This window comes from Lissotriton vulgaris, chromosome 6 (genome assembly GCF_964263255.1).
Source record: "Lissotriton vulgaris chromosome 6, aLisVul1.2, whole genome shotgun sequence".
In the NCBI taxonomy this organism is placed as follows: Eukaryota; Metazoa; Chordata; class Amphibia; order Caudata; family Salamandridae; genus Lissotriton; species Lissotriton vulgaris.
This window is the reverse complement of record NC_141694.1, coordinates 1,235,929,789-1,235,957,387: the sequence shown is the minus strand read 5'-3', so window position 1 is coordinate 1,235,957,387 and position 27,599 is coordinate 1,235,929,789. Positions and strand designations below refer to the sequence as shown.

The 27,599-nt window shown below is 48.3% G+C and overlaps 1 protein-coding gene across 2 annotated transcripts in view; it reads right to left on the bottom strand.

Annotated features, from left to right (window-relative positions):
- REV3L (REV3 like, DNA directed polymerase zeta catalytic subunit) overlaps positions 1 to 27,599 on the bottom strand; it is a 1,049,196-nt gene that overhangs the window by 285,652 nt on the left and 735,945 nt on the right. For both annotated transcript variants that reach the window (XM_086927335.1, XM_086927334.1), the window contains exons 22-23: positions 25,309 to 25,450; positions 13,931 to 14,175 (exon numbers count right to left, since the gene is read on the bottom strand). In XM_086927335.1, the coding sequence (XP_086783461.1) occupies positions 13,931 to 14,175; positions 25,309 to 25,450 (387 nt within the window). The remainder of the gene's footprint in view (positions 1 to 13,930; positions 14,176 to 25,308; positions 25,451 to 27,599) is intronic.

The window sequence follows — 27,599 nt, the reverse complement described above, 5'->3', positions numbered from 1 at the left end:
TAAAATTTGGCGGCGGTGGGCCAACTTCAGGGCTATATGGCTCGAACCTCCGCCAGACCAGGACCCAACACCGGATCTATGAGACTGCTAAGTTGATGGACAACTGTATATTGGTTGCCAAGAAGCTAGCTACCGTGCAAGGGGGGGGAGGGGGAAGGGGTGGGGAGGCGGGTTGTTAATGGTTCCAATAATGTTTATGTATTCCCTTTTCAAAACCCTGCTGGATTGCGATGTCACATATGTGTCTTTTTGTCTGGCAGAAATCTCTGGGGTACAGAGCTCTGCGATTTCCTACTGATCATTCAAAATAAAAACAAAGGGAAACAGTGTAGGGGGGAGGGGGGAGGTGAGATAAAGTTGGGGACAGTTGGGGGGGAGGGAGGGAGGTGGGTTAGTTTTGTGCAATGATCCCATTGTACCACATGTAAAAGCCATGATGGATTGCATTGCTCTATATATGTACCTATGCCTGGCAGATACCTCTGGGATACAGAGATCTGCGATTGTCTGTGAGATCTATCAATAAAATCTGTTTAAAAAAAAAAAAATACACAGATGGTCCAACCCGAGGACATATACGGCACTACCAACATCCAAAAACTCACCCACCACAAAAATCAAAGGGTTGAACCAGCAGCTAACAAGACAGAAGGGCCAACTTAAGGACCCTGAAGGGACACAAAACCACACAGAACATACAGACGGGCCAACCGAAACTTTAGGCCCAAAGAGAAGGTGGATAAAGCCTCCCACAAGTCACCTGATGACCGACAAGCCAAAGCTTACGAAGTCCGCATGGGTGTTAAATAGAAGAATCCCATCAAAAGGCAGGTCAACAAGACGCTCCCTATCATTCTCAGGAAAGATACCATCCCGCAACCAAGCATGGCGGTGTAGAGCCACAGAACTCGCCATAGTGCAGCCGAGAGAATCAGAAACATCCAAGGCAGAACGGAGAATAAATGCGGCTAACTCCTGTCCATCTAGCACATGGTGCCGCAGATCAGCGCAGACACCTCCATGGGAGGGGCGAGACTTAAGGGATTCTGCAGAATCCCACAGGGCGGAGGTAGCCCTACCCAACACGCAAACAGTGTCAAGCGCGCGCAAAGCAGCACTAGTGGAGGCAAAGGTGTAACGCCCCCAGGAGTCCAATCACTGTCTCTCACGTGACAGAGGGAGCTACACCGAAGGCAAGGAAGAGAAGGCCGACTGCAGGACAGGACTCTGGGCAGAAGGGTGGGAAGAAAGGCAGACTGGATCGTTCGGAGCAGGGCGATGGCGATGGAGGAGCTGATGAGGCACCGAGATCTCCCGTAGCAGGATGCCCCCAGGCCCCCAGAAGAGAGTTGGGAGTGAAGCTACGAATGGAAGAAGCAGCTCCCCTCCACCAGAGCCCTGGTGGAGAACCTCCAACAAATAGTCCGTAGGGATTTTAGTGACCGGGCGCCCATGCGCAAAATATCAGTGGCCGTAGAAGTGGCCCGGACAAAAGCCACACCTGCCTCCGTAGGGCGTTGCTGGGGAAGAGAGCAACCTGTCTGTGGGAGAAGGCTGCAAACTAAGCCGCCCGTCCCCAAGTCCAGCTGGAGGAGGGAACGGCCAACCCCTGTAGCATGGAAGACCCATGGACGAGTGAGGGGTCTCCGAAAAAGGCAGAGAAGCCTGCAGGGCAACCAGCGAGGTGTCGAGGATAGGGTCCGGGGTCTGCGGCCTTGGAGACGGCATAGAGCCCGCCCTGGAAGATGCCGGGGAAAAAGTAACGACGTGGCCTCCAGTCTCCAGTGAAGAGGAGACAAGAGATGACAAACTTCCGGAGAGGAAGTGACCTCTGGAGAAGACGCAACGACTCGACGCCGGGACGGAGCTGTGGAGTCCGCCAGGCGCCGGAGCGGCCATCAGAGGCGCCGAGTCGACCTCCACCACCACGTGCTGCAAAGGAGAAAGGGACGGGGTCGGAGCTGAAGCGGCTAATGAATAGTGCCGAAAAGGCACCGGCTCGTACTTCGACGAGACAGCTGCCTGCGTGGAGGGCCAAGAGGGACTCGGGGAGGCGCCCCTGGTCCCGGTCTCCAACCGCGGCGCTGCTAGGGCCGGGGAGGAAAGGCACCAGCGCCGGAAAGGCGCAGGCTTGGTCTCCGGTAGGACAGCCGTCAGCCCAGAGGACCGAGAGGGACTCGAGGACTAACCGTGAGTCTCGGCGACCTCCTGCGACACCACAGAAAACCCCACGGGCTTTGCGGCAAGACAGGGGAGCTGTGGGTTGAAAGGGGGAACCCCGTAGGGCCGCACCTCAACAACACCACACCTTCAAGACCTGAAGCCGAACTAGTCGGTGCCGTGACCGAAGCGGCCGGCGAGTCCGCTGAAGGCCCGCGCATGGCCAGGGATCTGCTGGCATCTCAGGAAGAGGAGGAGGGCCTAAAGAAGCCTGCAGAGCCGCAGCGTAGGCTTTCATTTGGGCCGTAGTGGCCCCAATGCCAGGAAACGGGGGATAAGGTGGCGACTGGCGAGGGCGCATGTCCCGGGAGGAACCTGCGCCCTCTGCAGAGCGAAGACAAGGCCTCAGTGACAGACTGAGGGACTTACCGGTGGGCGAGTGACACCCATGAGGTCTTGGTGAAGGACGATGCAGCAACCGGAATTGTCGGCTTCTGGACCCTTCCGATGTAGGGGACGGACGCAGGGACTAGACCGATCTGGACAAGCAGCCCGAAAGCAATTTCATCCGGCGTTCCCGCTGGGACTTCGGCTTAGGATGCTGACAAGCGTCGCAGTCCGTGGAATCATGGTGCCCGCCCAAACACCACATGCAAATAGGGTGAGGGTCCGTTGCTGATATCTGACGTGTACAAGAAGTACACGTCTTGAAACCCGAAGGCATTCACACACTGTTCTCAACGCAAGGCGTTAAAAGAAGGTCTGAACCAGGCCAAGGCACACAATCCGGATCCGCGTTGCCCGCGGAAAAGAAGGAAACGGATGTCAGCGCGCTGGGGTGGGACTTATGTGACCTCCCTAACGTCATGTGCAAGGACAACGTCAGGGCGGAGTCACGTGGTGCTGTCCCCCAGCGCGCAGAGATGCTGTGACAAAAAGAAAATATTTCTGGATCCAGTCTGGGGATAATTCTACGTAAAGGAATCTGTGGTTAGTAGTCTCTATCAGATCCTCTTGTTTGAGAAGTGGCAGGTGTTGTGATGGTATTGGATGCTGTTTGGGAGGAATGGTGGGAGGGGTAGAAGTGAACTCCAGGCAATACCCATACTGGATAATTTGTCTTACCCACTTGTCTGCTGTGATGGAATTCCAGACAGGTAGGAACTGTGAGAGACGTCCCCCGACAGGAAAGGGATGATTGGGGGGAAGCGCAGGGAAGTCACTGTTTGTTGTTAGGGGAGCTGCAGGTGTCATTACCTCTGCCGCTGCCCTTATTGTTGTTACCTCTGTAACCTCCTCTAGAGTATCCTATGGAAAAGGAGCCCTGGTTGGGACTTTTATAGGATGAGGACGGGTGTTCCTGTGTAGTTGTTTTTGAGCCTGCTGTATAGAAGGAGCGACGAAAGGAGCCTCTATTAGAGGGTAACTGTAGTGCTCCCATAGACTTGGCAGTCTCTGTGTCCTTTTTTATCTTTTTCAAATTTGAGTCCACTGCAGGGCCAAAGAGGTGCTCCTGGTCAAAAGGCTGATTAAGGATACTGTTGTGCACTTCCTGCTTAAAGCCAGATATCCTGAGCCAGGCATGTCTGCGTAGTAAACGCTAGTATTGACTGCGCGGGACGTAGTGTCTGCTCCGTCGAGCGCGCATTTGATGGATGTGTTAGTGATTAGTTTACCTTCCTGTATAAGGTCATTGGCTTTCTCTTTATACTATTGAGGAAGGTGTTAAATAAGCTTTTCCAGCTCGTCATAGTGCGGCCTGTCATACCTCGCCAAAAGGGCTTGTGTGTTGGCTATATTCCAGTAGTTTGCAGCTTGAGACGTCATACGTTTGCCTGATGCGTCTAATAATTTAGATTCTTTGTCAGTAGGTGGGGTGCCACCTGGCCCCTGAGAGTTTGCCATTTTTAGTGCATTGGCTACGACCAGGGAATCTAAAGGAAGTTGACCTTTTTTTATGTATATGGGGTCAGTGGGAGCTGTCTTGTATTTTTTATCTACTCTGTCATCTGGCGGAGATAGTTTTGAGGGGTAGAAATCCGGATTATTATGTAAGTCAGGATCGGTATTGTAGTCATGCCATGGGTCTGGATCCTGTGGTGGCTCATCAGTATCATCATTGTGTAATGGAATTATATTGTCATCTCCTTGCCCATCCCCATGCGCATCGTCACTATCCTCTGGTTGTGGGAAGATATGTTCTGGAGAATGTACTGGAGAAATCAGTAGATTAGGGTTAATTGGTGGAACCGGTGCATATGGTACATGTTCTGGTTTCCTCTTCCGAGGTAATGTAGTAACTATTTGACCAGTCTTTGGATGGATAGTGATGGTGGTCTGTTTGAGATCCGGGAGAAAAAGTTCTTCGGAGTCGATAGTTTTCTTTGGTGTGGAAGATTTTTCTTTAGCAACCGGTTTTGGTTGTTTAGCAACAGTGTCTGGTTTAGGAGCTTTCCCTGGCTCCGAGACGTTTGGTGCAGATTGTTTCGGCTCCGGATGGTTCTGCTTGGGAGGCTTAGTTATGGAAGGCTTTTCCTTAGATGGTTTCAGCTCTGAGGTCTTGGGTGCCGAAGGCTTATCCGGTTGTTTCTGTGCCAAGGGGTCTTTTGGCGGTTTCGTGCTGAATGTTTTTCTGATGCAGGCGGAGGGGGGCGCGGCATCTCAGTAGACTTTGTTTTCCGTGTCGAAGGTGCTTTTCGGGACTGGGTAGCTGGCTGGATTGGGAGCCAGAAGGCTTGTCCTAGTGCTTCGGAACCGGGCCTGGAGACGTGGCGCTCTAAGTTTTTGTTCGCTGTAGACCTAGGCCCAGAGGCGAAGGAGTCACTGGAGCCTTTGGTATGGACTTGGTTGGGGTAGGAATCTCGGTACTCACGTCCTGTTGAGCTGGGGTGACGTGATCTTCGGCGTCAAAGTCATCTGCGTTGGAGACCAAGACCAGTTCTTCCTGTTCTGGAGACTGTCGGGCCTGGTAGAAGATGTTCGGAATAGAGCCAGTGCCTCAGAACATCTCGTGGCACCGAGCTCGACAATCCTGTATGGTTTTCTTGGACTTGAAGGATAGACAAGCCTCACAGTTGTCCTCTCGATGTTCTGGAGAGAAGCACCGATTACATACGGAGTGGAGGTCCGAGAGTAGGAATTTAGCACCACACTGGCCCAACGGCCCAAGTCGAAGTTCGCAAGTTTTTTTCGAAAGTTGTCGTCGAGAATGCGCGTCGAAAGGGGGTTCGATAACGACACCAACCCGGAGCACAGCAAATCACATCCGTACATGATGGCGGGAAAAAACAATATAAGGATGGAGTCGATGCCCATGCGCATTGTCGACCGAAGGAAGAGTCACCAACCTTGTGACTAACAAAGACGTCTATAAAGATAAAAACAACATGCAAACATCCGAGCCCAACACCAGATGGCAATATATGCAAAAATGTACAATCTGCAGCTCATATGCCTCGAACAGGTCTATTTCTGGGAAGCCCAAACACCAGAAGTACTGGCGGAGGACCTGTGGGTGGTTTCCCACTCGTGGACTTGTTGCCACATCCTGCTTGGGTGGGCAAAGTGGTTGTCTGTTCCCGGACGGTACTCCACTACCAGAAGGCCTTTGTAGTGGGCAGCCCATCTCCACATGCTCTTGGCTACCTGCGAGAACTGGGGGGATCGGATGCCTCCCTGTTTCTGAAGGTAATACATGGCAGTCATGTTGTCCGTCCAGGCAAGAACAATCTCGCCAGTCAGTTGAGGTAGGAAAGCGTGCAACGTTAGATGAACAGCTGGAAGTTCCAGGTGGTTGATGTGGAGGATCTGGTGTTTGGGTTCCCAATAGCCCTGGGCAGTCAGAGCCTGTAAGCAAGCGCCCCACCCCCATAAAGGAGGCATCCATTGTAATGGGCCTCTACGGAACTGGGTCGAAAAAAGGCCGCCCCTGCAACAGATTGTTGGTGCCGACCATGACCCGAAGGCAGTGGCGGCCCACTGCTTGTCTCTAGTGTTCCAGAGTGGCTTGGTACGCCCCTTGGAAGAGGGCTGCTCTGCTTGACGGGGAGGGGAAACCGTACTCACAGTCTGCTGAGCTAGTGAAAGGTCCTCAATCTCCCAATCTAAGCCGGAGCTATCATCAGGGAATAAAAGTCCTTATCGGTGGCTGAAGGCTGTGGATGGTGCTTCTCTTGATATCCTCTTGGGCGAACAGGTCCAGGGGGTCGGCTTTGCTCCTATGTGACATCTTGAGACACCGAGCCCAATGGTTTCTACAGGTTTTTTGGAGCGTAAGGAGCGTCAAGCGTCACCAGCAGCTTCGTTGTGCTGGAGTGAAAAACACAAATTGCAGACTTGATGTAGATTGGGGCAAGGATACGTTGCGTGGTATCGAGAATAAAATAGAATACAGTCCATCACCGTTGAAGCATGGTAGAGAGACTTAATCAAGAGACAAGAGTAGGTTAAAATGGTGAGGCCCTGGGGAGCCGCGTTCAACCCAAATCCAGCTTGAGTGAAGTCACAAATGTCGACCCGAGATGGAGAAAGAAGGGACATGCAATCAATTACAATACAGACTGATGGAAGGAACCCATATGGATCAAAAGAGCAGCATGACGGTGTTGAACTGGAGCCTATGCCCAAAGCAGAAAGTGGAAAGAAAACAATCTAAGAGGAATATCCCTCAAATGAATAGATTCAATACCAACGGAATTACTTGAACATGCTCTCACAAGTGACTCCAATGAATGTGATGTCTGGAGAGGGATCAATTGGAATTCCTCCAAACTGCTCTGCATGCCAATTGAGAGTGCCACATCCAAATCTTACTATTTATGCAGACATGCTCTACAGATGGTGTTTACATCAACTAGTCATCCAGGCCTGGTTACTGCCTGAATATGAAGTCTTTGGAGGTGTGAATCCACTATGGACATGAATTGTTTGACAACTTCTGCAGCCATACAGGGCCCCTAAGGAAACACTGTTAAGGGGTCAAACTAACCTAATCCGGCTGAAGTATTTTGTGAGGCTGGTTTTAAAGGACTCTTAAAAAGGACCTCCTCAGGTTTAGAATATATATATCCAATCTTCATTCCTGAAAGTGAGAAAGACTGAATGTTATAAAAATCCTTATGTTAATGATGGGCTTTAAAATTCTGTTCTTTGTATTCATTTAGAAGATATGGGAATACATTGCTTCCCTCCTTTCAAGTTCAATTCATTTCCCAATTAAACTACCCTGAACTTCAAACATTACCTGTGGTGTCGAACATCAGCCTCTATATTGTACCAATCAAGAATTTTTATAACACATTCCTGTCAAAAAGTTGAAACCTTACCCACTAAATAAAAAACAGCTGACATAAGCAACAATGTGACCTTGAGGCGATCATGTTGGATGTGAAGACTACCATTACTGGGACCAACTTTCTGCTCGCCTCGACTCTGTGAAGACCCGCGTAGACTCCCATGACAATCGGCTTCTCCATGTAGAGACCAGGGTGTTGGACGCTGAAGATACGGCGACACAGGACATACAGAAACTGCTCCAGAAGGAAAAGATCCTGGCCGTAATTCGGGAGAACAACGAGGAATTAGAAGCCCGCTCCTGCCGGAGCAATCTTTGTATCACGGGCCTTCCGGAGTCCGCCAACATCTCCAAAATGGGAGACTCCATCGAGCAACTAATCAAAGAACTTTTCGGGGACGTCCTATCCCCGGTTTTCGTTGTGGAACGTGCTCACCGCTCTCTTGGCCGGCGTGCTGGCCCCGGTCTACCACCCCGCCCCATAGTGGCAAAAATCCTGAAATTCCGGGATTGCGATGCCATCCTTCGAGCAGCAAGCGACAGGGGCATCATCAAGCACCAGGGAAAATCCCTCTCCTTTTATCCGGACTATACCCTTACAGTCCAGGCTGCCAGGAGAGAGTTTCTGCCGGCCAAGGGCATCCTCCAGAAGTACAACGTCACATACTCCCTGGCCTACCCGGCGAGGTTGAGGGTTCGGCAGGGCTCCAAGACACTGACATTTCCAGACACCAAGGAGGCTCTTGCTTTCGCTAAATGGCTGGAAAAAGAAGCACAATCATCCCCTCACAGATCTCTACTAGATAACACTGACCGTTTTGGTGATAACGACTGACTGTGCAGATATGGTTCCTTCGTTTAAGCTGCCAATTGTTATAGATGCCGACTGCTACCACAGCTTGGCCACCCTGCTTTATTGCAGGGGTGTTCGCTGAGCCTCGCCATGCCCCCACGGGATGATTCCTAATGTTTTTTCTAAGATATCCCTTCCCAGTTGTGGGCTCCAGGGGTGCGGCGGGTGGTTTTCTCAGCCTAATTGGGGGGTTGGAGAGGGTGCGGGGTTGGTGGGCTTTTTCTTGTTCGGGCTTTGGGGTTGGGTTGGGGTGGGGGGCTGTCTGGGAGGGGGGCTCCTCCTCGGTTACAGGGGATGTGTTGGCTCCCTGATGCTGTTTTTGTCTTTGATACTGTTTCTCCTTGCTATGACCACGACACCGCACTGTGCTTAACTTTTTCCGATGCCTCAAGCCTCATGTTCTCCTTGACATATGTTTGCACCGTTCCTGCAGCGCCACCTCACGCACTCCTGCTGCTCATGTGGGACCCGGACGTGCATGTCCCTTTATCCACCCCACAACTGTCCCTGTCTCTGGGCTTACAATCCGCCGCTGGGGAGATTATGCGATTTATACTCTGGGTCCTTTTGGTCCCCTTCCTCACTGTCCAGTGGACTCCTTGCTGCGGCGCTCCCTATCTGCAATGCTTCACGCCCTACTTACTGCCTCCTTCCCATGTCAGACACCGTCTGCTGGACATGGAATGTACGTGGCCTAAACAACTACCGTAAGGCCAGGTTGATACACTCACACCTACAGAGGCACCAGGCTGAGATAAGTTTGTTACAGGAGACGCACCTGTTGCCCTGCTCTCCCCCCCCGACTCAAAGCGCGTTATTGGGGTGAAATCCACTCCTCCACCTACTCCTCCTGTGCTATGGGAGTTGCTATTCTAATACACAGGGGTCTCCCTTGGCGCACTATCCAAACCCTAACAGATCCCGAGGGCAGGTATGTAATCATGCACGGTACACTTTTGGCCCAGCCCATGAGACTCGCCGCGGTTTATGGTCCCAACACAGATGACCCGGTCTTTTTAAATCTTGTGTGGCACCTCATCTCCTCCTGTGGCCCTGCGGCAGTCGTCTGGGGTAGGGACTTTGATGTCACTTTATCCGCTACGCTCGATGGGTCTGGTCTTCATTCGTCGCACCCCCGCGCCACCTCAGCTCTTGCCTCCATTCTACTTGAAAATTCCCTCTACAATGCCAGGCGTCACCTCCGGCCCGACTCCCGTGAGGGCACCTGTATGTCCGGTTCGAGGGGCTGTTGGTCGCGCATAGATTATTGGTTGACCTCTCCTAATGTCCTGCTCTGGCTTACCGAAGCAACACACATGGCGTGCACTTTCTCCGACCACTAGCCAGTTCAGATCCGCCTTCACCTTCCCCACTCCCCACAACGTGCCTTCTCCTGGCGACTTCCACCAAACACCTTACGGGATACTGTTTTCTGCGCAGACATCCACACTGCTATCGTTAACTATTTCAAACTTAATACAGGGGCTTCAAGGCAGTAATACGAGGTGAATGTATATCCAAACAGGCCGGCGTGCTTCGCTCCCTCCGTACCACTTTGGCTTCGCTCGAATAAGAGATTAAAGAGCTGGATGCCGCCCAGGTTGCGCATCCCAGCCCTGATAATTTGGCACGCATAGGTCAAAAACATACAGAGTTCTCTGAAGCGGCAGACCGTGAACTCTCCTTTTTAGGCCGCGAGAGCCAGGCGCAATATTTCGGTGAGGGCGATCGTCTGGGCGGTACTTTAGCCAACCTCCTCCGCCCTCCACGCGCAGCCTCCTACATTACGGCCCTGGAGGATGGCGGCCCCTCTAGAACCATCGCCCCGGAAGAGATCAAATCCCGATTTTAAGACTTCTACTCGCAACTATACTCAGCCGGCGCCCCCACCGTCGCGCGAGGCCTTCGATCAATATTTCGGCTCCATTGCGTTGGTCTGGTTGGAGGACTACTACCGGGAATTCTTAGAAACACCTTTCACTAGGGAGGAAATACTCGCAGCTATTAGTGGCTTACCTGGGGACAAAGCCCCGGGCCTCGATGGTCTTCCGGCCCCCTTTTATAAAATGTATGCCGACTTCCTTGAGCGCACTTGGCGGCAATGTATAATGAATCTTTTGAAAACGGTCTTTTCCCTCAGTCCCTACATGAGGCCTTGATTACTTTCCTCCTAAAACCCGATAAGCCCGCGGACCATCGTGATTCCTATCGCCCCCTCTCCCTTATAAACATTGACAATAACATTTTTGCCATGCTCATCGCCTCTTGCCTCCTTCTCCTCATGCCACTCATCGCTCTCCCGGATCAATCTTGGTTCATCCCCGGTAGGGCAATGTCACATAACCTTCGCACAATCTTCTCTGCCCTACATCAAATCAATCCCAAGCTTCCGGCCGTAGCTGCCCTGCTGTCCGCAACAACGGCGTTTGACACCCTGGAGTGTCCGTTTCTGTTTTACCTTTTACCCCGTATGACAATTTCTTACGTAAAATCCGGCTCCTCTATACTGCTCCATCGGCCCGCTTACGCAATAATGGCCACGTCACCGACTCCATCAGTATTAATCGTGGCACAAGGCAGGCGTGTCCACTATCACCTATGCTTTTTGCCATCGCAATGGAGCCCCTGGCGGCCAGGATCCAGCAGCACCATACTCTTAGGGGAATATGCTTTCTTCCCTCTCCCTTGTCTCCATGTATGCGGACGACGTTACTTTGTATGTCCGTCACCCCCAGGACAACCGGAGTCCCTAGGTCAAGGAAATCATATGATTTGGCGGTCTGTCTGGCATACAAGTAAACTGGAGCAAGTCGGTATTGTTTCCGCCGACTGATGCCACTGCCCCGTTCACGCCTGATTTTCCATTTGTGTGGGTTGCCGGACCAACAAGCTATTTGGGCATCTGGCTGAGTAGAGACCTGGATGAATTGTGGAAATCGAACTTTGGTTGTGCGGTAGTTGGAATCCAAGATTTCCGTATGGTGCAGGCTCCCGCTGTCTTTGGCTGGAAGGATCGCAATCGCAAAGATGGTCGTATTGCCGAAATTCCTCTACTTGTTTTTAAACGTTCCGATCCTCCTCACTGCCCATTTTTCCCGTAAATTACGCTCCTTGATTATTTCACTTGTCTGGGCGGGTAGGCATGTTGTAATTTGGCAGCAATTAGGTTAGCATTAGCAGAAGCCATCCTGTATTTAGAGACTATCTTGTCCGTTTTGTGGAATCCATTTTGTATTTCTGTCAGCTATTTTGTTTGCCATGTGCTACCATGTGCTCGCCATGTTATCTGTCCTACCTTCCTGTTAACTGCTCTTGAAATCTGCCTAGAGACAAGATATATTTAGCCTTTTCTGCTTCTCACGTGCTCAGTTGAGTTTGCAGCTGTCCTTGCAGCTGTCCCCAGTCTGTAACTGTCAGGATGTGTTCACCAGAATTAGCAACTGTTAGCTACTCCCACTTGTTGACTGTGCATTTTCTGTATGACCTTATATGTACCTAAAACCAGCATTTTGTACTTGTACCGCCTTCATTTGAGCCCCTGTGTGGGTATAAAAGGACCAAGCTCCTTCCATTCAGGGTGCTACTTCATACATTACCGAAGGGTGTTGTGTGAATGTAGTTCCACCTCATGAGGTTTAATAAATCTTTTATTTTTTATTCCAGTTTCTGTGCCAACTTCTACCTATTGGTCTGAGAACTCTGTGCAGAGAAGGGAGAACGCCTTGCACTGGTAGGCCTGGCTGAGGCTCACCACCACAGGCAGCCGAGGGTGGTGTATGATATTCTTACTCTCCCCATGTCGGTTGGTGGTCTAAGTGCTCCGGACTAAGATATGTGCATTGTGTGCACAGGCCAGCTTCCTGCATTTCTAGATTCATCCCTCACCCTATCAACCTCATGTGGCTGTCGAGTCGGATATAGCCTCTCCATTGCCCTTGGCTACGGCACTGTTCGCGCCTGCGACCCGTCCTCGGGCGGAGGTGGATACAGTTGAGAGCTGAGCTGGGCTTGGTCTGGACTCAGCCGGCTCTCAGGCCACCCCTTGCTCTCTGCAAACGCTGTGCCAATAGTTAACCACTCTGATGTCCCCCCGCTTCAGCCTTCAGGCATGTCCAAGCACGCTACGCGGCTGGGTTTACGGACAATTGCAGACCTTTACCCAGAGGACACATATTTCCTCCCAGAATCATCTGGCACTGGATACGCTACTTTTCTACCAGCTGCGCTCCATTTGCCTGACACTACACCCCACTTTCCCCCCAGCCTCCTCCTACCATGCCGTCCCTCGACCTAGTGTACACTACCTCGTCCCCACACAAATTGGTCCCCAATATTTCCACTGACCGAGCGCGTGAGGCTTGAGGTGCGGACCTCAGCATTGACATAGCACAGGCAGAATGGCTCTATTGCTGCAACCAGATGAAGAAGCTGTCATCTAACTACCGGCTTCGTCTGATACACTTTAAGTTTCTGCATAGGATATACAGCACCACTCCCAGCTCCACAAGCTAGGGCTCATACATCAGTACACCTGTATGCGCTGCTGTGCCCCTGCTGCAGACTTCGCGCATCTGGCATGGTTGCGCCCCAAGGTCGCCGAATTCTGGCAAAGTGTGTGTTCCACAATTTCAGCAATCACTTGCACCTCAGTCTCCCCTGATCCCACCCTGTGCCTACTTGGCTTTGTAAAACACTGCCCAGACGCCTCCCGCCGCCTGATAGCTATGCTGCTTGTCTTGGCCCGTCGCAGGGTCGCCATGTGCTGGGGCCGCAGGCCTGCTCCCTTAGTTAACGTTTTGCTGGAGGACGCCTCATGATGTCAGACTCTGCTAGAGTTTTGGGACTTAATGCCCTCTAATTCCTGGCCAGCTGACATTTGGGGTCCCCTGGTGACCTACCTTCATTCCTGCTCCCACCCCACCGGCACTGCCTCTCCCACGCTCCCTGCCGGCTCCCCACCCACGGCGGCCACCGGTGCTGTTTCTGTGCCTGCCCTTCCCCCCTCTACATTAGACCCACTTACATGTCTCTCATATTTAACAAAGAAGTGGCGGAGGTGCCCCCCCCCCGCGTGGTGGGCCTCTTTTACATTGTATGATGTCTTTTTAACACGCCCTTGCGCTGGTGTTCTCACGTGGGTGACTGCTGCATTCTCGGTTCTATGCTTGAACTGGCTTCAAATGTATTGCTTTACATTTACCGGCTGCACAGTGTACTGTACCTGATTTGAAACTCTTTAATAAAGGTTTTTGAAAAATAAAAACAAAATAAAAAAAGGAGGCAAAATGTTATCCTGTACCAATATCACTCTTCAGAGGAGGGAGTAAAATCTAATGAGATGGATAAGAAGACATGCTTAGAGTCAAGTTGGGACTGAGTGGTTCTGGATATGTAGTCTCTATATAACCTGGAGAAACATTCCTGTTGGAGTTTAAGGGAAACAGGGTCTCTAGAGGGGTCATTTAAGGAGAAGGGATCTAAAAGAGTAAGATTTAATTTTTGTCTCTCCACATTAGTTATACCCAAAACAAAAGATGTCCATATTCACAATGTAAGTATATGAACAGGCGCTTTATTTAAAAAAACACATTTAAACCATCTCACTACCTTTCAGTGCGACTTACTTTCCCACATTTTCCACAAATCCCAAGCAGGTGGAGTAGCAGTAGTTGTATGCTATCACAATTGATGGATACAGGGACTGGAAATCCAAAACAAGAACAGAGTTGCTGTAGAAACGTGACTCAGGCTCCATCACTAAGGGAATGCATTGTGGCGCTCTCATTTGAGCTCGCTGTTGAACGCTGGGTGTCACAGCAATGTAATTCATAGGTTTTGCAATGCGCAGCATCATGGACTCAACACGGTACTAGAAACAAATGCAGAAATGCAAAACAATACTTATAATTATAGACACTCTGCAAACTGGTTGAAAATGTCAGAACCACAAAATTGCCCCAAATACAATTCAGGTGCACACTAAGCCTAAACAACTTTTATATTAAATGACAAATGTGAGCATATTTTGAAAACTCCTAATTGCACAACCTTTGATATGTTCCACTAAAAAAGATTAAAGATGGAGAAAATTATACATTTTTTATAAATTATTGCCGTTTCACTTTTATATAGTAAACATCTCCTGACTAATATCAACCACTAGGTACACCACACACATTCTCTAGGCGTAGGAGCTCTAAGGAGATAAAGCGAGATGACCGAGTTAATATATACCAGGATGAAATATGCAAAACATGACGATTACAATCTACTAAGTAAAGGTACTATAAAGAGTGGGTTGGACGAAAAGGGCTCCCGACATGGCTCCCACACCTTCGGGTGCCTTTTGGGGGATGGCATGCCTTATAGACAACTTTTTGAAGGAACATGCATTTGTACATATCATGGAGCCAAGCGAGAAGGGTAGTGGGATTTGTGGCTTACCAGTGCTGGGTATTATCCATTTGGGTTAGCACCAGTAGTACTGGTGCTAACCCAATGGGTACTGGTGCTGGTCCAGTAGCAGGTTTACTGGAGCTTTAAGATACTGGTTGGCCTCAATTCTCTAAAAAATATGCAGCAGGGCTACTTTAGGGAAGGGTGAGATTGAACATCCGAGAGCTCTTGAGATAGATCCACCCTACTTCAAACAATCTGAAAAAGTGGGCATTGCCGAATTGTGCGAAATCAATGATGCTGTCCTTTCATTTGTATGTTAGACATGTTGTAGGCAAAGCCTCGCCCATTCATGACAGCTTATCAGAGTAGTAGACTGAGTGGGAATTCAAACTGCATAAGGTGATGGGGGAAGGACACAGCAACTTAAGTCGGGGGGACAAGCATGACCAGCCTCCAATATTCTGACAGGAGAGTGGAATGATCCCCTCCCCACATTAAGTTGAAATTGGGATTCAGTTTCCGCTGCAAGTTGTGCAATTTAGGCTTCAACTATTAGCAACTATGGATTGAGTTACCAAAGGCCCTGATCTGAGTAACTAGGGGCTCCCAGGCTAAGCAGGACTGGGACATGCCGGAGATTCCTGTGGCTAGAATTTTAACCTCTGATACTAGATCTGCATTTGCGAAGGGTAGAAAGAAATAACAGTCTGTCAGAAAAAAGAACCATAGACTCTCGAGAAAGAAATGTAGACACTCATTGTGGGGTAAAGTGAGTGCCATACTTGTGATACACTCAAGGATAAGGCAAAACCAGACAGAAGTGGGCATATACAGCTGAACGCATTGCTAGAAGGTTAGCGGTACAAGTGTCAAACCATGTCCCCAAAAAAATCACCTACCATTAGCAAAATGCCCATGTCGTCTCCTACAAGGTACATAATGAAGGGAGAAATGCAGACAAATCTGTTTGTATATATTAAGGTAAAAGTGCCTGTCAACAGCAACTGACACCATGATGTACCACACAGAGGAATCCATAAACTTTTTGTGTTGTGGAAGGGTGAGTTTCTGCATAAAAGGATACTCAATCCCTGTGAGCCACTAATAAAGCCAGAATTAAGAAGGTTTGTAAACTTGTATTGGCTACGAAAAGTACAATGGATTCCAATACGTCTCTCTTGGGGTACAGGGATGTTTGATGTGTTGCTTTGCTGCTTGGAAAACAGTCCCTCTTTAAATGTTGTTGTTGAGACAACTCACATTCCAGTATAATACTTGCAGAGGTGAGTTAGTAATAGCAGTAGGGTTGGTGGCGATCGTTTGTAAGGATGGCATGCAGGGCAAAAAAGAGCCATGGTGGCTGCTGGGTTTGCTCTCCTTGAATACCATAGGATCAGTATCTGAAGTCCAGATGGAAGTATTTGCTGCCCATCGCTGATGGATTGTGAGGGGCCCACAGGAGAAAAAAGAACCTCAGAACTAATTTGAATATGATAAGGAAAAAAGAACACACCCCATGCTACTAAGGGAACAAACAAAAAAATGGGGCCATCATGTGACTTGTCCCACATTTAGTGAAGGAATCAAGTATGCTGGGCATACAACAGAAAGCACAAGATGACGTGTGGCTTGTATTGACATCTCAGTGGGAGTGTAGTGTGGGTCCTTTGATCTCTGAATGAGATAAGTACAACATTTGTGTAAAGTAGTGGAGAAAAAATGGTGGGGGCAGAGGGGTAGGGAATTTAGAGCTTAGGGAGTCTGTCAGGTTGCCTGGCCTGGGGACCAGTCAATGGTGAGCCCAACAGGTCAATTGGGTTCTTTGTAGAAACGCTGCGTCTACCACAGGAAAACCCAGTGACAAAATTTGGATTATTGGAAGCTTTACTGTCACAAAAACCATAGCGGATGCAGGGAGAGACTTCTCACAAATTCAATGTGATTTGACACATATCACATAACATTGCAATGTCTGCTATATACTGGCACAGAAAAGGCCATCACATTGGAACTAAAATGCTGTTCCCCTTCAGAGACAAGTGCAGTGAATACTAATGAGCTGGGTGCTCACTGTTCCAACAGTCTGTCACATTAGAAGGGAGTGCTATTCAATGAGTCTTCTCCCCACGCACATACTTGCCAGTCTCTCTCATCCTCCCATATCTCGCTGGTGCCTACTCTTTGGCATAGCAAAGCTATGAGCTCAGAACTATCTAGCAGGCTCTGTAGCGGGACCGGGGTTTAAGGTCTGCTTTTCATGCTGCAGGTGCCTTTAAGCTTCTCAGGTGAGGCTACATTAGATAGCCATGAAGGTCATCTAAATATTAAAACACCCCTTCAGTTCAGAGGCACCCAACTGCCACATACTACTGGCTGCTCTGAAAAAGTCACATGTAAGGTGACACCCGCCACCCCACCACCCCCACCTCTCAACTAACATAGACTGGTTTGCTAGTTTAATGAGACTCAACCATCCAAAACCACCATTGAAAACTCTCACAGACCTATAGAAACAGTGAATTACCTTTGGTAACCGTCTTTTCTGATGGACCCTATATACCTGCAGATTTATTGCCTTTTGAATATTCACAGGAGCCAGACTTGATCAGGAAACACTGCAATAGCTCTCTCGCTTAGGTACGTGGCTTTGACTCCATCTCAAAGCAGGGTGTAGCTCAGACGTGTTGTTACAGGTGCCATAATGCGTAAACCCGGCACCCAGACGACAGGTCTGCATCCAACTTTTTCTGAGCACTTAAGAGTCAAAGACAGGGACAGGGTCAGCACAAGATCAAATGTGAACAGCAGCGCAACAACTAAATTAGAACCTTACTGCAACCAAAGCCTAAAACCACTGAGGTCTAGGACTATCCACTATTCTTTAGAACCAGGACACAGTCTGGACCGTGGAGGAATCTACAGGTAGAGTATCCACCAGAAAGGTTGTTACAAAGGTAAGTAACTGTTTTTTCCGATGGATACTTCGATCTCCAGATTCCTAATCTTTTGAAAAGATGCCACAGAAGTACCCTCTCCCAAGAGGTGGGTCTGAAGTGGTGGCCAGACTAGGTGATCCAGTAGCACGAAATGAGCAAAATGTCCTTCTCACTTCTGAATCAAAGCAACAGAGCTTTAAAAAACATATAACAAATCTCTGCCACAGGAACAAGCCTTTCCAGAGCATATATTCAGGGCCATTGGAATTATATGATTGTGCGGCTGCAGTGATTTTCGCATAAGTATATATTTGTCACATAATAATTCATCTGCCACATAATCAGCTGATTTTAACAAAAAATAAATTTGTTTCTAGCTCAAATGGTTCAAAAGTTACTATAAATGCAGTTGGGTCAGCGCGCCAGGCCCCTTGCTCGTCTGGTCTTAAATAGTACCAGAGCTGAATCTGGCTTGTCCCCAAAAAGTGGGAGCTGTCAAAAGGCATATCCACTAGGGTAGCTTGAACATCACCGGAAAAGCCTGTGGAACATAGCCAAATATGTCTTCTTACTGCAATGGTGGAGCCCTTGGCAGTGTCCAGGTCTGCCCTGAGGATCTGCCGAGAAATATCCTGGCTGTCCCTAACCCCCTCTGCAAAATAATCCTTTGGGTGGTATAGCAGATTTGGCTCCACCATGCCTGCCATCTCCCACAGTGCATGGGTACATCTAGCAAGGAAGCATTTATGGATCTTACTTAGTACCAGGCATCCAAATATAAACTTCTTTGTATGCATGGCTTCTAACATTTTAGATTCCCTGTCAGAAGGTGCCTAGGAAAACACACACAGTTTTGCTTAGTGCATGAATGTGCCTGGAGTACTTACTCTCTGGTGAGGACGAGTGGAAAAAAAGTCCAGGTCTCCTGGGGCTGACCTATAACATCAGGTAATCAGCCAGTTAGCATGTTAATGACCAAATAACAGGCAGTTAACTGAAGCAGCTAATGAGCACCACTAAATGGAAGAAGAGGTTCAGTGACCGCTAAAGCAGGCTGATATCTCCATCAAAATATTCTCTGTGGCCTCCCCGAGGCAGAAAGCAAGCTGGCTGCCTCACTGCTGATGCCATCATCATGATGTGGAATTATCTGGGGCATTTGGACTGGACCCTCCGTTGTCCCCAATATTCTTTTCTTGGTGAAGTACCAGGTATACTTCCCTATACCTAGCCTCTTCCGCAATGCATTGACTCCCCCTTATCGATTTCATTAATAGTGATACAGACTGTGGACAAGGACCATCAGGAGGAGCTAGCATCAGTTGAGAAGTTGGAATCAGCATCTGCACCTGACGCCAGGGAAGGCAATGAAGCAGGACACACTAGCAAAGAACTGGGCACTAGGAGGGATCTGGCCAGTGCTGCAGTGGCACTTTGTCACACAAAACTGGAGCCACATGTCACTGTGGAAAATCCTGCCAGCGGTATACCAAATCAGGAATTCAAATAGGAGCCTGAAATGTGCATCAGATGGAACTAAAGCGTTTCGAACAAATGCCAACATGGAATGTGGAAATAGCACCAGATAGGCTGGGAAGGACGTAGGTCTTGGTGCAAAATAAAACACCTGGGTTGGAGCTGGCATGAGGGACTGGAGCAAAAATAATGTATGCACCTGGGGCACTGGTCAGAGTCAGCAGAGATTCTTCCAACGTTATGTCAACCAGCTCTGGCATTGAGGACGACTCCATTAGAACGGACGGAATGCCGAGACAATAGACCTCTCAAGCAGAAGCAGCGCTTGGGATAGGAGTCTTTGCATCTTCTCTTTTTTATTGTGCTTCCTTCAAGAGAAGGTAGTAACTTCGACTTGACCTTGATCGGCACTGAGCCCAGCACTAATTGCACATGCCATGAAAAGTTTTGCCTCCTGCTACATAATTGCCTTGGTGTGCATTAGGCCACACTTATTGCACAACATGGCGTAGTGCTTAGGCCCTAAACACCAAAAGCAGATCTCGTAGGGATCTGACATACATTTTTCAATGACAGTAGTGCAAAAATAGAAATGTTTTTGCTGTGAGAAATGCCATGGAAAGCAGCTCCGGATCAGAAAGAAACAGTGTGGGGAAAAAGGCAAATTACCTCAATCAATCAATCAAACATTTGTAGAGTGCGCTACTCGCCCGTGAGGGTCTCAAGGCGCTGAAGGAGGGGGGCTGGGGGAGGCGGGGGGGGGGGGGAAGGAGCAACTACAGGTCGAATTGCCAGGTCTTGAGATGTCTCCTGAAGTTCGGCAGGTCCTGGGTGACGCAGGTGGATGAGGAGGGCGTTCCATGCTTTGGCAGCGAGGTGGGAGAATGATCTTCCGCCGGTGGTCGTTCGGCGGATACTTGGGAAGGCGGTGAGTGCAAGGTCGGTGGACCGGAGCTGGTGATTCGGGGTGAAGTATAGTTGTTCGTTGAGGTATGCCGGTCCGGTGTTGTGGAGCGCCTTGTGAGCATGGGTGAGGAGCTTGAAGGTGATCCTCTTGTTGACCGGGAGCCAGTGCAGATCTCTCAGGTGGGTGGTGATGGGGCTGTGGTGAGGGAGTCCAAGGATGAGGCGTGCAGAGGAGTCTTCTATGCGTTGGAGTCTCTTCTGGAGTGTGGTCGTAGTTCTTGCGCAGAGGGCGTTGCCGTAGTCCAGTCTCCTGCTGACAAATGCTTGGGTGACAGTTCTTCTAGTTTCAGTGTGGAACCCAACAGTAGATCTTGCGGAGCTTGCAGAGAGTGTTGAAGCAGGAGGAGGAGACCGTGTTGACTTGCTGGGTCATAAGAGAGCGATGAGTCCAGGATGAAGCCGAGGTTGTGTGCGTGGTCGGTAGGTGTCGTGATGGCACCCAGCGTGGCCGGCCACCAGGAGTTGTCCCATGAGGAGGGGGTGGAGTCAAGGATGAGGACCATCTTGTCTGACCGAGTTCAGTTTCAGTCCGCTAGTCTTCATCCACTCTGGGACGGCCTTCATTCCTTCGCGGAGTTTGGATTTGGCGGTGGCCAGGTCCTTGGTGAGGGAGAGGATCAGCTGTGTGTCGTCGGCGTATAAGACTATGTTGAGGTGGTGTGCTCGGGTGATGTTAGCGAGCGGTGCCATGTAGATGTTAAGAAGGGTCGGGCTGAGGGATGAACCTTTGGGTACGCCGCAGGTGATCGTGGTGACTTCGGACCTGAAGGGGGGAGGCGGACTCCCAGTGGTAGTATAGCACTATCTGGCTCAAGTGACATTACACCTGTGCTGCACACGGCACAAAGATGGAGCTAGCCGCACTTACCTGCATAGGAGAGAGCTATTGCAAAATTTCCAGATCCCGCCTGGGGAAAATTCAAAAGATAAGGAATCTACAGGTACACGTATCCATCAGAAACATCGCTCCACAGACTTTTTTCTGAGAAGAGCTACCCTCACATACAATAAATGTAAAGCAGACTGGTAGTGCATACGCTCTACCAGTTTTGAACAGGTACAGTAAGACAAAAGCGTTGCCAGATACTCTACCTCAACACACACCCACAAGTATAACCATTCATGCACATACACACACTGAAGATGCAACTGCAGTGTAAAGTTCCCAATCACTACTTAACTTCTGAAACACACAAATGAGACAGCATGGATGTTACATGACAGGTTTTTATTACACAAGTCCTGCACAGTTAAGACACACTTCACCTACAGAATAGTTCTAGAAACAACCAACTGCAATGACAGCTCTATCAGATAAAGGATAGGTAGTGTAAACAGTGCTCCTCCTGCACAACGCACAGAGAAGTTACAGCAGCACTGCAAGCTAACATCAAACACAGCCGATACTGCATGAGCAGCACAGATAATATCTATATACAGAACTAGAGCAGCACACGGGCAGAAATGAAAGCCACAATTGCCCCGACACACACAACCAGGAGCACTGCTAGTTTAATGAACACATGAAGCAGGTACAGCACAAATAGGTCAGGAATAAGCTACCTTCACACATCATCAGGGGAAGATTGCCCTAGTATTCTATACGGTTTTGCCGCAGAGGGTAGAAGCTATTGGAGGCCAGGTTTTAAAGACCAAGGACGCTGAAGGTGCGTCTGTCACTTTCCCCAGCTCCCCAAGGTTAATTGCAGCAAACAGAGGGGGTTCTAGATAGAGAGAAAACGACAGAGGGGAGGTGGAGAGAAAGGTGAGAGGGAGAAGAGAGAAGGAAAGAAGGGATGGTTGAATTGAATGAGGAGAGGTAGATAGGGGGCTTGTTTAAGCACTTTTGCCACAGCTGTTTTCAGTTCCTAAGCCTGACCTTCAGCATCATGCAAGTAAAAACAGAAAATGTTGACAAGAAAAATTGAATGATTCCTCTACCGTCCCAGAACAGGAAGGATTTGGTCTCAATAAACCAGAAGGAAGTGCTTACATTAATAGAGTTAACAGAGTTTCCAGCATGTCGACAGTGGTAAAGACAGTGGTAGGAAAGGAAAAGTTACTCTAAATCTTGGTGCCCTGGAGATGAGAACGGACTACTCAGCATGAGCACTGGCCATGGGGGATTAAGCAAAGGTTTGCACTCAGTCACAAATGTCACTGACTTAATTTCAAAGTTAGTGAACAGGCAGTTACAAATAGAGAACATTCGCAGACCAAGGAACACATTCAAAGAAAACAATAGAACTTATGGCTGGATTTAAAACGTGCTTACTAGTTAGTGCTCATGCATAGCTTAATCAGCATTTGCTTCAGATCAACCCAACTATCAAGGCATTAAAATTGTTCAACCATCTCTCATCTACTCACAGCCCACTTGTCCTGAACTCTTCATTTGATTCCTAATAGACATTTCATTTTTAACGTCTTACATAACATCACTACAAAATTATCCTGTGAATCTAGTTGCATCAAGACTCAAGTTGCCATTTCCACTGCTAAGACTGGATTTGGATGCTCTGACACTGAATGGATGTGGTATTTGTATAGTGCGAATCTAGCAGAAAGACAGCGGAGCGCAGCACAGTGTAAAACCAAAAGCACCGCCAATGTGATATTGAAGGAGTAGTCGGTTTCAAAGAAAGAAAGTCAGTTGTTACTCCATCGTAAAATAATTTGTTTTCAACTCATTCATACAGTGAAGCAGGGTTGGGTGCAGCCCTGAATGATATGTGGACGTGTTTCCAGACCCTGGGTACATAAACAAACATATCCTGTAGTCTTGATTCCCCCCCCACACGTTTTCATCTACCGTCCGATGGGGTCTAGCTACGGATGTGCAGAGAGCCACCTAAGGTGTTGTGCTTGTTAGTCAGACAAGCCAGGGTGGCACATGTGATGGTTTTGCAAATTGATGCAGTTGGTGTGACCGGCAAGGGGGTACAGCACAGATCCATCAACACAGGGCTGATGTGGTCATAATTCTTCAGGTCCTGGATGAGGCGTGCTACAGCACATATAATGCCTTTAAATGGTCCAGCCAGGAGTCTGCAAGGTCATTGAGAAATGCATGGCCACCATCCAGCTGCATGCAAAAATAACTGGCAGTTGCCACTTTACAGGAGGAATAGCTTCTTTAATACAGCACGCTTATAGCGGTGCATAACAATTTTCTTGACAATGTGATCCCCGATTATGAGATCGGTGTCCTGGATGACTCAGAGCCACTTGGGATTGGTTGAAATGTGTGTTTGGAAAACGTTCAAGTTCCTGTTGAGTCAGGTGTGGACAAGTTGTTACATATTCATGGACCAGGAATTCTGTTTTGCTATGGTTATGCTTCAGACAGTTGCTGTAGATGCAGGTCTGGGTGAAGTGTAAGGAGTATTTGAGGCGTCTGATGTGTGGAGAAGAGTAGATTTTCAAATACAGTTGTATGTTAATTGTGAATTGGTGAATGTTGATGTTATCTGTGGTTACAGTCCCAAGGGGCTCCGCTGTATAAGTTGAAGGTACTAAAGGATAAGACAGAACCCTGGGGAACTCCATAGGTGATCGGATTCCTTTGGGATGTGGAGGTGTCTGTTAGATTGGTGGAAGGATAACCACTGAAAAGGGTTTCCAGTGAATCCCATCAAAAACTTGATGGTGTGCAGGAGGGTGAGTTGTTTCACTGTGTCAAAGGCAGCTATGACGTCCAGTGGTACCAGCAGACAGGGGTCAATCTTGCTCTGTGGTCAGGAGGGCATAGTCTATGAATTCTAAGGTAGCTGTCACTGTGCTGAAGCGTGATCTGTTACCTCAGACATGAAGAGAGCATCAGAGATAGTGGTGCTCAGTTCTACAAGATCACCAATGAAAGATGGATGGCTAGATCAGGGAGTATGGACATCAACACTGTCCTATTCATCCAAGTTCTTGTGATAGTCCTCATGTAACGAAACTGGTGCTATGTAAAGCGCTCTGATACCCAATATCTTCAGGTCTAGTTTGCGCTACATAAAACTCTAAAAAAGCCTCCCACATCTCTGGGTAGGAGATGGTATGAGACTACTCCCTACTTCAGCCTACAGCTTAGCCGGTGAGCAGATGCCACAAAGAATTGTTTGAGAATAAGGGCATTTGTAGCATTGGGAAGCGGGCATAACTCCTCACTTCTCTCTCTTCCCCAGTCCCTACAGGGGAATGGTGGCAAACACCTTGATGATACTAACAGCACCCAGCATGACCACCTCCCTCCAGGTCATTATGGACAAATTATTATAACGTGGTGCATTCTGAGTTTTTAGCTGAGCTAATTAGACTAACACATCTGGAATCAATGATCTGTGGAGCAGAAGTTCAGGACTGAAGACTGTCATAATGACCTGGAGTGAAGTGGTCACACCAGCTTCATCCTCTGGCACAATGGCAGCCATTGATATGATATGAACATCACTCTAGCACAATGGCAGACACCTAACAGCATTCTTCAGATGTGATCTGCAGAACTGGTCACCTCAACACATAAGTGGTCTCAAAGACCGCATATGACACTACAGATTAGGAGTCCAGTACACAACACCACAGGCCGGAAGTGGACTCCAGACCGGGACAGATTAATTAAGGTGGCATCTAAAATTCCTAACAATATATCCATGTGAGTTGTTAAGGCATCGACAATACTGCAGATGGTACTGTAAGCATTTAATACCAAGTCCCTGTAGAACTTTTGGGATAAACTAATATGAGAAATCATATAATGCTCTGGGGAAGTGTTCCCTACTGCTGCAAGTGTTTTGAGAGTGTAAAATAAATTTGCAGTGGTGTGGCACATTAAGAAAGAGAATGAATAAAAAAGAGAGAGAGAGACTGTGTGTGTATATAAGAGAGAGAAAGGGTAGTTTGCACTGCATTCTGTGCTGCACCTACATGTGTATTCCCAAGGGAAGCCTGCACTGCTGTTGTCTACATTATACCTGGGCTGTGTGGGTTATTATGTTTGGAAACATCTTTTCATTATTCAAGACCCCAAAGATAATCTTTCTTGTCCATATTTATTAAATTGACTTTGTACACCTCAGCAAAGACTTAAATCGCTACAGGTTACAGCAGCCCTGACAAAATTCCACCCAAAAACAGGCCGGCTGTCTTAATGGGAAATACTTAAAGGTTTGCTTGCTTTGATTCATAATTGACAGCCACATTCGATGTGCTTAAAATTTTTCGGATATATTTATGCTAACCTGTGAGCCTCGTGTGAGTACATGCAGAAACTGAATTCCAAATAGTCGTGCCAGTTCACTGGTTCTGCCAATCAGGTCCAGCTGTTCCAACATTTGCAGAATGCCACATACACGGGAGATATAATGATCCACCATTTTCCATCTGTAGACAAAAAGAATACAATTAAAAAAATAATAAGCTAAAGGATCTGAAGAACTTCAAACTCGCCAGGCATGGGGCTCAATTCATCACACAAAACAAATACATTCCATTGGGCATTAGTCTGACTGCACTCTAGATGCTTACAAAGTGAGCAGAGCTCCCCTTCACTGAACTGCTGCTGTGCGTGCTTCTGCTCTTTCTGAGCTCGATGGAGAGTGAGGAAGCCAAAGAAATGGGCAGATGATAAGTGAGTCACTGACGATTGCCTAATTACTGCTTGGAATAATACAGGGGAGTATTAAGATGACAAATTGCAGTTGCTCCGCCAGCTACTGCCATACAACAGCAGGTCTATCCATCAGAGGTCAAGGCTTCGGGGAAGGAGTTTGACAGTGTCAACTAACTCAACAACTACCAAAGACTCTGACATGATATAGCAAAAGGCCACTGTATGCTCCTTTAATGTCACATCGTTGACAAGATCTTTCCTCTTCTCTGCTGGTTTTGTAAAGCTACTATAAGCTAAAATTCATCCCATACAACTGTCACTTGCATTCCAATGGTGTTGTGGCTACCTGGTTGTACTGCCATCCTAAAGTCCTCCACTTACTCATGAATTCCTCATCTCCTGTGCCAAATAACTGCATACCTTAATTATTAAGTCACTTAACTTCGACAAAGAAATGTGATGGACATATAATCTTACAACAAATTTATCACGAACCCTTTCCCAAGCTTTAGGTTGGATCAAAATTATTATTCAATAATTACAAATCACTATAGCCAGCTACGATCTGCAAGCAGTCTATTTCAAAAGAGAAAATACGGATTTTACAGATGCCAACAAGGGATGTGTGAGGTTTATTTCAGCAAAAAGAGGCAAGGACTTAAAAAAAAGCTAGGACAATCACATTAACAGAAAGAACGTTAATAAATACTTAATAGGAGCAGAGCAGGGGTGATGTGGATGTCCAAGAGGAATCTGCAAGATTATATATCCACTAGTAAGAAGGTTACCGAAGGTAACTGACTTGTTCCCCTAATTGATATGTTGTCCTGCAGCATGTCCATAGCAAGACACTCCCAAAGCAGCATCACAGAAGGAGACAGGACTAACAACAATAGAGTTAAATATTAACCACAGAACTTTCAAAGACTATCCTTGTCAAATTACAATTCATCCCTTGCAACCTGCAAGTAGTAATCTGTGAAAAGTTTGGAAAGAACCAATTAGCAGCTTTACAAATATTAATGACGCACAAGTTACTTACCTACGGTAACAATATATATGTTAGAAACAGAAGTTAGTATTAGATTCCTTACCTTAGAATATCCCCAGGCATCAGACTGGATCCGGAAACTTTTGCGTAGCATTACCCTTGCGCGTCGGTAGGCGTCGTCTGCGGCTCCGCGTCCGTCGTCGGCGTCGTTGGCGCCGGGATGACGTCGCCGGAGTACTTAGACACCGCCCTCGCGCGCCGACGCCAGTTCTTATACATATCTTTTCCTCGCCAGAAACGCAGAGCCATGATAAAAACCAACACTGGTGCCATGAACCTAGGGCCCTGAAAGGGGATGACCTTAACCCTAGATATTGGTTCGCAGAACGGGGAGGATGGGTGGAGCAGTAAGGAATCTAATACTAACTACTGTTTCTTACAGATATATCGTTACCGAAGGTAAGTAACTTGTGCATCTGAAAGAAACAGGTTAGTATTAGATTCCTTACTTTAGAATAGATACCCCAGCAATACCAACCCCGGTGGTTGGTCTGCGAATCAATGTTCACACCAGAAAGTCCTGGAGAACGGAACGGCCAAAGAAGCCATCTCTCCGGACTTGGCTGTCCAGGCAGTAGTGTCTTGCAAACGTGTGCAGCGAGGCCCACGTAGCTGCCTGACAGAGGTCCTGCAAGGGGACTCCCTGACCCAGGGCAGTAGTAGCCGCCGTGGCCCGAGTGGAATGGGCCCTCAGCCCAACAGGATGCTCCTTTTTAGCCAAGGGGTAGCATACCTTGATGCACAACACGACCCACCAAGAGATGGTCCGCTTGTGTACCGCCCGACCTTTCTTAGCGCCCACGTAACCAACAAAGAGTTGGTCATCCACCCAGAACTGGCGTGTGCGATCCAAATAGAATGAGAGCACA